Raw genomic sequence first — 14,218 nt, forward strand, 5'->3', positions numbered from 1 at the left:
TGCCACCAGCCATTGTAGCTGCTTGTGTCAGAGATTTATCGAAGTTACGCGACCTTAACGACCCTCAGCATACTTAACGCACACATCGCCGCATTTACGGTATCCGCGTGTAAATACCGAAACATAATTCAAATTCAGTTTGGGAATTCGTGCATTCATGTACAATATGACTACACCAATACATACATACGTAAGCAGTCGCGTGTACAGCGGCAGCAGCGAGAACGAGAAACCACCTGCCAGCATTGAATCAAAATTTCAATGTTAGACACTTGACTTGGCACAAATATACGTACATATGTACTATATATTATAATATTTGTATATTCGTGTCTTATGCATTTGTATCTCCATTTATGCTTGGCTTATGCATCTAATTTTATTGTAAGGTGTTCCACGAGCTATTGTCTGTACATATTTATTTGCCCTTTGCAATAATGATAATAAAAGAGCTTTGTTTATTATTTTTCGGTATCTTTCAATTAAAAAAGTTTCCCGCCCATTGTTTGACAAAGCTTGTATCTATTACTGGCATAATTATAACCTTATTTGAGTTCTTATTAAACCTTTAGAGTTCATTTGTTGCTCTATACATAGCTGGTTCATGCTACTTAGTTCAAGGTTTTAATGTCAATTACATTGAAATATTTCAATTGTGATTTGTATAGCATGAAGTCGAAACCAATCGGTCATAAAGTTCGATTTATTAATAGGTTATTATCTTAATGCTTCCGCGTACGAATTTTTCCAATTATATTATTTGACACAGATAGTTTTTACATGGAATTGGTTGAAAAAAAAAGTTATTAATTAGAATTTCGAATTCAATCGTACACATTTTTTTACAGTTGATGTGGGAACGAAGAACTTATGTGATATTTAATGTCATGAATTAAGTGATAAAAATACTTAAAAATATAAGTCTATCAAAAGAGCCACTAATTATCCGTAAGGTGCCTTCTATTTGACACAAATTAAACCTTTTATGAGAGATTTGTGCATATGAAGAATTGTTTCCATTTTTAACAGGAGGTGATGGCGACTTTGTATTATTAAGATCATCCTTTCGGTCCAATTTGCCCCACCTTTACCAGCCTAGCCGACATTTTCTTATAAATATTGGGTTTTCCACTAAGTAATTTCGATTTTTAGTGCAATTAAAACACGATTTTTCATTGTCTCTGAAATTATATATCCTCCGTTTTAATCCAATACCTTTCGACATATTTTGGGCAAGAGATTGAATCCATGCTCGTAAGATTTTTGATCTTTGCAGGTAAAACACTGTTTCAAGTGGTTTTTCATGACCGTATTTGAGGTAAAGGTTCTCCCAGCTAAAAAACTTGCAGAGACCGGAACACGTAATAGGCCGAAGGTATCAAGTCTGGTGAGTGTGGTAGCACATCCCATTCCAGCTTAAAAAGCTTTTGGAGAGTCATCAAACTTGTATGATCGATCTTGTATGATAAAATCCCTTTGAAATCCCATCAAACAAACAACACAATCTTTTTTGGGTCTTCATAGCTGATGCATTTTTCTTAGGCTATGATCTTTTGTGCTTCTTATTCTTGTAAACAATCCAATTTTCTTCGTCATTAACAAAGCGCTCAAAAATTGATTACTTTTTTGACATTTGTTAATCAAACCACAATCACTAATGCGACAAAGCAAATTTCGTTCTGTAAAAACGTGAGGAACCCTTACATCAAGCTTCGAAATCAATTTTAGACATTGCTGGACTTATGATCAATCACCGTATACAAATTTCATCTTTCAACAATCTCTCGCGTTGTTTTTGAAAGATTTGAATCGGCCAACGACTTTATTTTATCCACATCGGCTTTAAGAGTTAGCTATTGTCATCAAACGAAATTACTTCAGGAACGTCCAAATAAAATGTCGAATGTTGATTTCTAACTGATTAACCCCACCTGATTTAACACAATAAATCTCAAAAGATAGTCCAACATAATCAAATCACATGACGATGGTAGCAATTTGACATAGCCATTTCTTTATAATATTCGATCTTAAAAATTTCGTCTATTCTGTTCTGTTGGAACCAGTTAAAATGTGTGACTAACCAATTTAGGAATTCTTTATCTAAAGTCTTTGTTAATATTGATTTCACGTTCAGTTTTAAAAACATTGCTTCTACAATACCTTCGACATACCAACAACTTAAAATAGTAACTTTTTTAAGAATGTAGATAGTGTTTTTAGAATGGTTTGATATCCCAAATATTGCAACGTTTATATATCTTTAAAGTAGAAGAACAGGATTTGTTATGTCGGTAGATATATGGAGGTTAGCTTTATGATTTTCGGTCTACTGTTCTTACTATATCCCTTCATTTCTCAGTTAATTTTTCGTCTCAGAAGCGCTCCAGCACCAATTCTTTTTTATTGTTTTTAAGCACTGTAAGTTTCTTCCTCTGTGATGCTCGTTTAATTTAGACTCTTTTTAGTTATTTTTGCTACCCAGAGTAGTTTTCAACTATCAGTTCTCAACTATATCCTGAAGTTTGTCCCTTTGATAGTGGCTTCCCTAAAAATAGTAAAAGCGTGAGCTCCTCGCTAATAACCTCGACTATTGAACCTTTTTAAACTTTCCTTCTATATAATAAACCGGTATTACACTCGTTATAGTTCATTTTGTAGACAGATGCACTTCCAACTCGGCAGTTGAACGCCGAGAAACAAAAGCTGCCGTTTGCAAAGTCTAACTCTAGGAAGTTTAACACCTCTAAAAAATCACCCTATATGTTCAACATCGTAAAAAATATGGCAACCGGGAGGTTTCAACCTAGCATGCCTGGCGAAGGCTAAAAGGTGTAGGTGAAATTGTCTAAATGTTTTCACCAAATCTTCCTCATTGCAATTTTGAGAAGTTGAGTTCTTCAAAACTTTATCCTCACCGCGAGAGTGTCAATGGAATGTCCAGTTATGCTGCGGTGATGTGAGCCTTAGCAATTCAATGGACATTTAGTGAACCATTCTGAACCAGAAGACTTTCTCCACTCCACAAGTAGCTTGATTCTACTGTACAGCAACTCTCCTACCGAAGTGGATGCATACCTACCTAAAAGAAGCCGCACTTCGGAGAAGTCCGCTTGAAAGACACTACAACGACGTAGCAGTCTGAGAAAAGACTTGTTTGAGAGCTCCAGTTTAGCGACTCCACTCCACTCACATATCACTCGAAGGTATGTACGCGAAGAAGGGGCCGCTAGGAGAAGACGCAGTAGTCCAAGTTAACAGTGATGAAGTCGAAATTAAAAATGATTTCGGAATGTACCTTTCTGAGAGTGTTCCTCGAAGTCTGTTAGCAACCTTTGTATCTGCCGGCTAAGTACAAAAATTATATGGGTCAAAAGTCAGGAAGAATTATGAAAAATAATGAATGTCTGTCTAGGCCACACTGTTTAAATGAGAGTATTTTAGAAATACTTTTATTTGTCTTTAAGCATCTAGCAAATCATATTCCGATATATGGGAAAGGAAAGGCCCAGCAGTAAAAAGTCCTGCATGATATTTGTTTTTATATCCTGAACAAGTTATATATGATTAAATAGAATTAAATTGTCAATAGAATAGTCAATCAATAATTTGGAAAAAATAAAATAATTGTTTCTAGTAAATCCGTCTGATTTCATTGGCCACACATATACAAGTACTATTCATCACGCAGCTCAATATCCTATTCTAAACCGGATAACCTACTCTAAATTATTTTCAAAGCGATGTTTATGTGGTGGATCCCACGTTGTTCGCCATTCCATCGTATGATTCGTTATTCTTCAAGCGAATTTAGCGTAAAATAAAAATTGCGGTTTTACCAAAAAGTGATTAAATAAAAAACTATTCAAACCATCTACTGTATTAAATGTGCTAACGATTCACTTAAAATTTATTTATTTTTTCTTATATCCCAATTGAAATTGCGAAATCTTCTACAAAATCTGACTATTCCATGTTTGTATTTCCATATCTTTTAAGTCAATTGTTCATATTTAAGTTTTTTTTAAATTTATATTTCAAGTTCTTCTATAAATTTGCACTTTTTGCCGCTGTTCAAACAAAATATAATTAAATTTCACAGTCTCGCCAAAATCTTTTGCTTCAAGAATAATTTTTGCCAAATTGATTTATGTTCGTGATAAGCGTGCTAATATTCAAATTAAGAGGAAAATAGAGGACCGTAGACTGTTAATTATCATAATTAAACAAAATAATGAAATATCACGAACATTTGGACATGCTTGAGACATTGCATGTAGATAATTTTATAAGTACACATGAGCAAATCGCCTATGAAAAATTTATAAAAAAAAATCTATAATTTGATTAATTATTATTTTTCCGTATCTTAGATATTTTTTCATAAATACGGATGCTTGAATTTTTAAATTCTTTTAATTGGATATCTATTAGGTAGCGCTATATTTGTGCACAAACTTAAATGTGTTCCTTGCTCGAACAATTGATTGAAATAGCTATTTTATACGAGTATGATACTGACCCAAATGCTCAAGTTCAAATTAATTTTACATATGTATGTATGTAAATTGCGTTCTTTCAATTTAAAAGTTGTTTACCTTCAGACATCCTACCGAACTGGCGGGTGTTGAAGTTAAGCGCCTTTGCAAATTTGTATTGGCTACTAGGGGCTTTGCAGATCTGTAAGTCCGAACACTGGAGTTCTTATTTTCAATGGCTTTACAAAGGACTACATTTATCAGTCCACGTGCAATCTCTTATCAACCATCTAACCTAACCTAACCTTACGTTGAAATATAAGTGTCGTATAGTTAAAGACGGTATAAGCACGCAAAGCATGTGTGCTTTTCAAAATTCCAATAGTGAAGAGTGGCTGGATTTATTCCATAAGAACATTTATTGCTTCAGTAACATTTATTGTAGCTTATATAGACGTTATGACACTATTTTCAACACCAGAAAGGAAGACTCAGCAGAAATAAAGTCAACGTGGTATTCCCTCCCAGAAACTGCTCATCTTTTGGACCAAAATATCTCTTCCCCTATAAATTAATTGCCAAGACAACGTTATAACTTTTGAAAAAACAGTTCATATCAAAGCACTATAGCACATAACCGTATAAACTATAATCAAAAACAGGATAAAGATCTTGTTATACCCTTTTATGTTATAAAAACTACACTCTTGAAGGGTTTTACAACTTCCAGCCGAAGTTAACGTATTTTATGGTTTTTTTTATTGCGTCGAGTGACATTTGGTAGGAGTTTGTTAAGTGTTAAGTGAACACTCTAATTTAATCCAATAATTCTAAACTTACATAAAGGGTTAGCGTTAGTGAGATTTTTCAGAAAATCATTATTTTATTTTTTAAAGTATGATATCTTAGAAATATTCTCTGAAGTAAATCCGACAAATACTTTTCGAGTTCTTTACCAAAGTGTTTTCGTGTGCTCCGAAATGTTCGTGTGAAACTTCAAGTCTCGGCTTTCTCAAACCATTTTTTTTTCAAATTATGACCACTGTAGCATAAAATCCGCTCGGTAGATTTCAGTGAAATTTATACCTAATGGAGGGTTTTTTATCAATTCCGATTTTTTGTAACCAATAAACTATTGATTTTTTCCTAAAGATCTGAAACAAAATTTTACGCCATTTTGTTAATTAAAAAAAAAACATTGGTCAGGCACTAGACTATGTATTAATAAAACTATTTTTTATTCGATTGATTTTAGATGAATTTCCACCGCAAGCAGCTTCGGTTGGTACAGGATCAAATATCGTATTTCTAACCAACGACAGATTTTTTTTCAAAAAGAGTACGATAAACAGGTCTCTTTGGATATGCTTGATCGTGCGAATTCCGATCTCACATTCATTGAGATCATTGTATGCAACTGCCGTTGAGACATGAGTTTATGAGTGTGACATGCAAACAAATCAACAGTCATCTGAATGAAGGGAAAAATGAGCCCAAACCAACAAATATACGCCAAAGCCGCTCAAAAATCAAGGAGATGCTCATTGATTTTTTTCAATATTCGTGAGGAGTTCTATTTGGCCGTTTTAAGGCGTTTACACGAGAACATCCATTGAAAACGCCCGGAATCCTGGAAGAACAATTCATGAATTTTACACGATGATAATGCACCATCGCTTCGAGCCACGATTGTTAAAGAATTTAAAGCCAAAAACGCAATTAAGCAATAAATACCACCAATCAACTGCCGTATTCACCAGATTGAGCTCCGTGAGATCTTTGCTTGTTCCCCAAACTGAAATGGCCGCTCCGTGGAACCCGTTTTCAGTCGATCGAAGAAGTAAAACAAAATTTGGTGAAGGAGCTGAAGGCCATCCCAAAAACAACTTATGACAAGTATTTCGGGGATTAGAAAATTCGTTTGCATAAGCCTATTGCATCTGGTGGGGATTACTTTGATGGCTTTTTTGTCGCCTTCAAAGTAATCCCAACCAGATGTGTGAATAATTAAATATTTTATGTTTTATTAGCATGGTACTTTTTTGGTACTGGGAAACCCTGGACTCAATAGTTACTTGACAACGGCTAATGCGAATTACCCGTTTATACATAAGTATTTACCAAATATTTTGAAAATGTTTGTTTATATAACATATAATATCATATTAATAACCAAAATCTATACAGTAGCTTTCTCACCATATTTATTTTCCGTAGAAATACGAATTAACTTCAAACAACTGTTTAAACAAAAACATGTTCACTATTTGAACAAGTTTAGTTTTATTACAGTTCTGCTTTTGTATTTCATTATAAAAAGTGCAAATATGCTAAATCTCACAAAAGAATTAAAAATTTGTGCATGCTTGACTTTTTTCGGTTATGGCGAACGAGAATTAAGAATTTGTATAAAGCAATAAATATTATTTTTTCTGTAAGCTTTTTTTATTATCAAAGCAAAATGAAGTTTGTGAAAAAATACTAGTTTTAAAGCATAAAATAAAAATTAAAAAATTTCTTTGCCAAACATTAATAGAAATGATGAAATAGTTGGAGCTACGCTTGTTTTCATAGATTTTATGAAAAAGAAGAACAAAAGCTGCACAATCAGCAGTAATTTGTTAGCACACTCAAGGTCAAGAGATTCATTTGCACGCACTTCTGGTCTGCGCTAATGATTTTTCCTCTGCCTATTACTTCATTCCACTATAATTACTATTATTAGTAATATTTAAGTTGATTGGCATGCAACAACAACGAGTTGAACGACCTTTAGTAATTTGTCCGATTACTTCATTCAGCTACTGTGCTCAAAGCACGCGAGCCGAGAAAAGACGCTATTGTTACAAGAGCGACATTTGCATAGTTTGATTATTAATATTCTAAAGAATTTCCAAAGCTTTTATTTGTCCCCAGAATCAATGTAATGAATGCGCCAGCGTAAATTTGCATATTTTAGATATTTTAGAGAAGACTAATTAATTATTGGAGAGGTTCAATGTACGAGCTTTAAAAACAAAATAAAAAATCAAGTATTTCAGTCGAAATTATAAATAAAAAAAACATATAAAAATATATAAAAAATTAAAAAAAAATAATGAAAATCAAAATCAACTTTCATGCCTTCAAATTGTATCAAATGTATTACTTTATATATGTGAATATGTCTGTATATCGCAAAAAAAGAAAACCTTTTCAAAGTTCGGGTGCATAGAAACTATAATACCCTTCATAAATGGAACTTTTCTAGCATAAAGAATGTATAGAAAGATCTTAAATTTTATTTTGATGACTACGTTTGTATGGCAGCTAGATGCTATATTGATTCAATCTGAATAATATTTTCGGAGATTATAGTCTTGCCTCCGAAAATAATATATGCCAAACTTCATTATGAAAGGTAGTCAAATAAAAAGTTTTCCATAAAAAACTTTGTTTTGCTCGATCAGTTTGTATGACAGCTATGTGATATAGTGGTCCAATATTAGCGGTTCCGACAACTATACAACTTTTTGGGGAGAAAAGGTCGTGTGTAAAATTTCAGACCGATATCTCTGAAACTGAAAGACTAGTTCGTGTATATACTGACGTACAGGCAGACGAAGGCAAACCTGCCTAATTCGACTCAGCTCATCACACTAATCTTTTGTATATATTCTTCATAGACTCTCCAACGCTTTCTCTTGGGTGTTATAAACTTTGCGGCAAACTTAATATACGTTGATCAGGTTATAAAAATGCAAAATAGAAATCTTCACATTCAACGCAAACGCGGTCAGCGGCTTAAACTATATATGGTTTATCCACGTCTAAATTTGCTTTAGTTTTATTGTTCATTATTTAATATATACACACATTAATATCGGTTTACGGCTGCTTCCGAAACTAGAAAACATCAAAATATCCAAATTATAAGTAAATAAAGAAAGACACTATTCGAAACCAGTTCGCTTAATAAGTCATGGTTCCGCGCATATTGATAAAATTCTTTATCAGCCACTCAGGCAGACAGCTTTGCGTCGGTTGCTTTTTGTCACCACAAGTGTGAGTATGTATGTATGTATATAAACTGGTATGTCTGCAAACTGGCCAACTCTACTCTACATTTAGTTGCATATATTAAGATTCCGATAAGCTACAGTATTTACTAATTTACATCGCGCATAAACAGTCCTATCATGTTTGTTGTTAAGTCTGCTCTGGTTTTAACCGTGAAAAGATTTGAATAATAATATGTGATAATAGATTTTAGTCTCTGCTTAAAATCTATTTGGGGCATTGTTTTGGCAAACTTTGATTCAAATATCTCGTCTAACGTGTAAGTGAAACGCAAACCACTAAGAATCAGATTAAGCTGAGAGTGTACACGAAGAGAGTCGATTCGGCGCCGTTCGCAGCAACTCGGACTGACGTATGGAACGATTTGGCATATTTTACGTCGAGATTCTTAAATTGAAAGCGTACAATATACAACTTGTGTGCAAGAACTGAAGCCGCTTGACCTCTCCAAGTGACATCGTTTCGCTTTAAGGGCTCTTGAAAAGTTCCAAGAAGATCCGACATTTTTGAACCAAATTTTGTTCAGCGATGAGGCCCATTTCTGGCTCAATGGGTATGTAAACAAGCAAAATTGTCGCATTTGGGACGAAAAGCAATGTGAAAAGGTTCAAGTGCCGCCAACGGTTTGATGTGGTTTGTGGAATCATCGGTCGATATTTCTTCAAAAATGATACCGGTGAGAACGTAATCGTCTATGGCGACCGTTATCGCGCCATGAGAACCGACTGTTTGATGCTTAAAAATGAAGTTCACGATCTCGACGACATTTGGTTTCAACAAGACCGCACCACTTCATACACATCGCATCAATCAATGAATTTATTGAGAGAACACTTCGGTGTGCAGATAATTTCACGTTTTTGGCTGGTCGATTGGCTACAAATATCTTGTGTTATCACACCGTTAGTCTTTTTCCTGTGAGGATATGTAATGTCTAAAGTCTATGCAGACAATTCCACATTAATTCAGGTCTTAGAGCAAAACATCAAGCGTGTTTTTCGCCAGTTACCAGTCGAAATCCTCGAACGAGTAATTGAAACTTAGACTCAACGGATAGTCATCACAGACGTAGCCGCCGCTAACATTTAAAAGAGATAATCTTCAAAAAGTATATGCCAAAGAATGTGCTTTTGAATGATGATAAACATTACCCATTCAATCTGAAGTTTCTGTGTTTTTTCTTTAAAAAAGTAGGGAAATGGATCACCTTTTATATGATGAGTGGGCGCATTATGTCCATCATACTGTAGTTTCTGACGAAAACGTAGACGAATTACATTGGTTTCCATATATATAAATGTTTTCACAGTAGTTATCTCCAATATAGTCGACTTTACGTCAATCTGGGTATTCCTTCATTAAATTTGGTGGAAATTTTATCTTGAGCAAGATGAAATCCTTCGGGCTCCTCCTCTGGCCACCAATTTTCCATTCACTTGTTATAAGCTTCGTCTGGAATGGTCTTCAAAGCCCTCAGCGAATTTCGGTTGATGCCATTTCGAATCATTTTTGGAGCGCCATTCGCTGCCTTGTTGAACAGTTTCAACGTCTTATTTGTAAAACCACGCCCCGTCACGAGTAATGATACGTTTAATGAATGTAGGTGTTCACCAACATTGTCAGGCATCGTTTTTGCTAAGTCTACTCGACGTCGTTTTTGCAAAGGATTCAGGAATTTTAGTACGAGTTGAGCATTGAAACGCTTCATATCCAAAACATTAACCAAAATGTGTAGAGTCGATCCATAAGCGATGCAGAGATGCTCCGAAATCTCATTTTTAATGTCATAACAACGATTCAAGCACTGCTTCTTTTAATTTTTCGATGTTATTAACAGAGGTGGGGCGATGACTTAACCTTCACATAATTCTTTTTGCACTAAAATACCTATGTTCATGACAAGATGGACTCTCCAATATTTTCAACGATTCTGAAGCGCTGACTCAACTCGAAACACAAAATTTCAGGCAAACCCGTTGCTCATTTCTTTTTTGTCTTGGTAAACACCGCCAGTTAAAACTTTAAAACGTTTCGCCTTAATACATGTCCTATGAAGATCAAAGTTCATATGAACGCAAAACAGGTTGTACCAAACTAACAAAAGAATTTTGATCGATTCGATTTTAACACGCAGTTTCAATTGACCAGTATGGGTCGAATTTGAAGAACAAATGTTTGAAGAAGATATTTATGTTTGACTATTAAAACAAAGTATTGATTGAAAAAAAAATCACAACGCAATAAAATCCGCAGACGTCCTTATATTTTTGCAACAAATACGGAAACCGTAATCCCAACTTGACTCGTTTTACTGCGCTGCAGTAAAAAAGCACTTAAGACACTCTAGCAGCATTAGTCCCAATTGTGTTGCGATAGCTTGTGCAATGTACTGATACAAAACAATAGCAGAGTTCATGATTATGCAAAGCCAAGCGCGATATTAAAAAGAATTAAAACTACAAATTCAAATTTGGGCAAATATAATTCGCGACAAATTGATTTATGACCCGGTTGAGTTTAAATTAACTTCGGATGCAAATGCGATACATAAGTGTACAAATCTACAAGTATAAAAGTTGATTTAGTAGTTAAATAGAATTGATTGTTTTGTTGTATAACGAATAAAATATAAACACACATACACTTATTTGTATACTCGTTTACTCGAGCAAAGAATTTGTCGCAAATTTTGTGTTTCTAAAAAAATTTCGTGTCGTTGCGAATGTTGGAAGAGGCTTACGGTGATTCTCTTTAATCAAAAAACAAGCCTACGAGTGGTACAAAGCCTTCAAAAGCAGTCGAGAGATCATTGAGTACATGCCTGGTTCTGGACGACGTTCGACCTCTTCAACTTATTAAAATATTACAAAGTGAAGGATATGGTGCCTGAAAATCGCCAGGCAAGTGTTAAAGAGAAGGCAAGAGAGCTTGACATCTTTCGAGAGTCCGTTCAAATAATTTTGGTGGATATTTTGGGTACAAAAAGCGTTCTTGCTCAACTCGTCTCGATAAAGCAGAATTTTTTTCAAGAAGAGGTCTCTTTGGACATCCCTGATCGTGTGAGTTCCGACAGCACATTCATGGAGAGCATTATAACTGGTGATGAGACATGAGTTTATGAGTTTGACATGTCAACAATCATCTGAATGAAAGGAAAAAATGTGCCGAAACCGAAAAAAAACCCAGGCTAAAGCCGCTCAAAAATCAAGACGATGCTCTATGTTTTTTTGATATTCGTGGTTTGCTGCATCATGAATTTGTTCCGGAAAGACAGCCGCTCAATAAGAAGTTCTATTTGGCCGTATTGAGGCGTTTGCGTGAGAACATCTGTCAAAACCGGCCGGAATTGTAGAAAAACAATTCATGAGTTTTACACGATGATAATGCACCATCGCCTGCAAAGCAAAAACTATTAAAAATTATTATACTAATGCAAAATTGTCCCCTATATAAAAAGGTTTAAAATTTTTTTTCCACTATTCTAAAAGTTATATATAGTTTACGTTTTCCATCAAATGTACTGAGCATTCATAAAAGTGATTCTGTGTTGCTCATACGACATGGTATACTGTTTGAATATATTTATACATATTTATTTGCTTTGCTGATAAATTAGAATAAAATGCAGAATATTTTATTAATACTAATTCTAATAAACTCACCTCTTTTGTCGCGCTGCGCAAGCTGCTGTTTTTGCTGCAGATGATGAGTTGGTTGCTGTTGCTGCTGTTGTTGTGCGCGTGTTTCTTCGCCATTGTTTGCCGCACTTGTTGAACTAGAAACTGGATGATTGACGATTTTCGTGTTGTTGGCGCTGCTGAATGGCTGAGGAAATGTATGAATTCTGCTATAATTGTGATTGTTGTTGCTGCTGCTGTGATTGCTGTCGCCGGAGTTGATAATGACCAGTGATAAGAGTATGAGTAAGACCGATACGCGTGACATTATGGCGAATCAATTTGTTTTTGTTTTTTTGTAACTTAAAAATATTGCACTGAAGAACTCACGTTTAATTTTAGTCTGATTTTAATTTAATATTATTTTATTATTTTTTTTGGTATTAATATTATTTTTTAATGTTGAAATAAATTTGTTTATTACAATAATTTTTTTTAATTAATTAATTTTTTTTTATTTTTATTGTTATACATATATATATATATATATATTTTATAACTAATTATATAATTATTTTAAATACTTTTTAAGATGTAGTGATGACTTCTTTAAATATCTGGCGCTTTTGATGACTGACTGTTTAAATGTGTGACTGACCGTTAGACCGGCGCACGCGGAATGCGCTCCACTCGCTGCGTTTCGTAGCGAAAATGCTGCTCAAGGCAAAGTCGCTGCTCGTGCAGCGTTTACGCGGCGTCTCAAAGCGCAGGCAGCTATGCGGTAATGCGACGCACTTGACCACTTGACGCGCGATGCTCGAAATTCAAATTAATAACAGGGTTCGTTGGCTACAACTAAGGCATCTAGCGCAGTAGAAATTTTTTCACAGCAACTTGAAAACTTGCTGCGCTTATAATATAATTTTGTTGTTGTAAAATATTTTTGTTGTTACAAAATTTGTTGTTGTTGTAACATATTTATTGTTGAAATATTTTAATTTTTGTATATCATTTATTGTTGTAATATATTATATTTGTAATATTTGTTGTTGTCGTTGTATAAAATTTCTTGTCTTTTTGTTGTTTTTGTATACAATTTGTTGTTGGAGTATTTTAATTTTTTATAATATTATTTTTATTATTTTTTTTTATATTTGTTGTTGTATAACTAAGCGCTTGCATCTGATTACTATGCAGCGTTTATTTATCAAATCGTTAACGAAATTTCAAGTCAATAGTAAACAAATGCGCGGAAGACACCATACACGCGTTACGTCACTAACACACCGAAAACAAGTTTAGCGTAACAACAACACGCACGCCTGCGCGTCCACTAGCTTTTAACAGCAGCTTATCTGAATCGGGCTGGCCAACTGGCTAACTTGTATATATTAATGTACCTGTTCCGTTCCAGCTGGCTGCGACGCGCGTTACATTTCTCCGCGGTCACTGCTTATTTCTGCACCACTGAAACACCTTCACCACTGCACACCACTCTCACTTTCGCCTGCGACGCGCTGGTCCAACCGGCTTGACGACCAAAACTAAATTGGAATATTTTATGCATGTAAATCTCCGACTAATCAAAACGCTTTCTAAATATTCTGTTGACAATATTCAAATGCAACAAATTATGAGCAATAAAATTTCCAAAAAAACACACTAAATCCAAAAACAACAACAATTCGTTGCGACAAAAGGTGCTAATGAGGCCGCTGACGCTTAGCTGTTGCAGCGCACACTGGCCACTCGTCGCTGTCTATCGTTTCGGCTTCCACCTGTCCCACCTATATGCATGTGCATATGTTTGTGTCATTATTATCCAACGGATTAATTAAGGCCGCGCCGAAGAAAGCATATTCGTTTATTCATATTTCAGCGACGTCCAATTTTCGATTATTAAATAACACCAACTAATAAAAAACAAAACAAAAAACAAACAAAAAACTGATGCAAACACAACACCGCCTTTCTTCACCGTATATGGTGTGTTGTTGTTGTGGACTTAAAGAAAAAAGTTGTTTGTGCGACGCTTCACTTCGTTCGTTACACTTGATTAAGTCG

General features: G+C 34.7%; 1 protein-coding gene across 2 annotated transcripts in view; it reads right to left on the minus strand.

Moving 5' to 3' along the window:
* The window catches only part of LOC105229022 (uncharacterized), an 80,013-nt gene extending 67,409 nt beyond the window's left edge, over positions 1-12,604 (minus strand). The window contains exon 1 of one of the 2 annotated variants that reach the window (XM_049457352.1): positions 12,200-12,604. In XM_049457352.1, coding sequence (XP_049313309.1) covers positions 12,200-12,482 — 283 coding nt within the window. In that variant the 5' untranslated portion in view covers positions 12,483-12,604. The remainder of the gene's footprint in view (positions 1-12,199) is intronic. The other variant, XM_049457353.1, reaches the window with a different exon arrangement.
* Positions 12,605-14,218: the final 1,614 nt, after the last annotated feature.

The sequence above is a fragment of the Bactrocera dorsalis genome, chromosome 5 (assembly GCF_023373825.1).
Source record: "Bactrocera dorsalis isolate Fly_Bdor chromosome 5, ASM2337382v1, whole genome shotgun sequence".
NCBI lineage: Eukaryota > Metazoa > Arthropoda > Insecta > Diptera > Tephritidae > Bactrocera > Bactrocera dorsalis.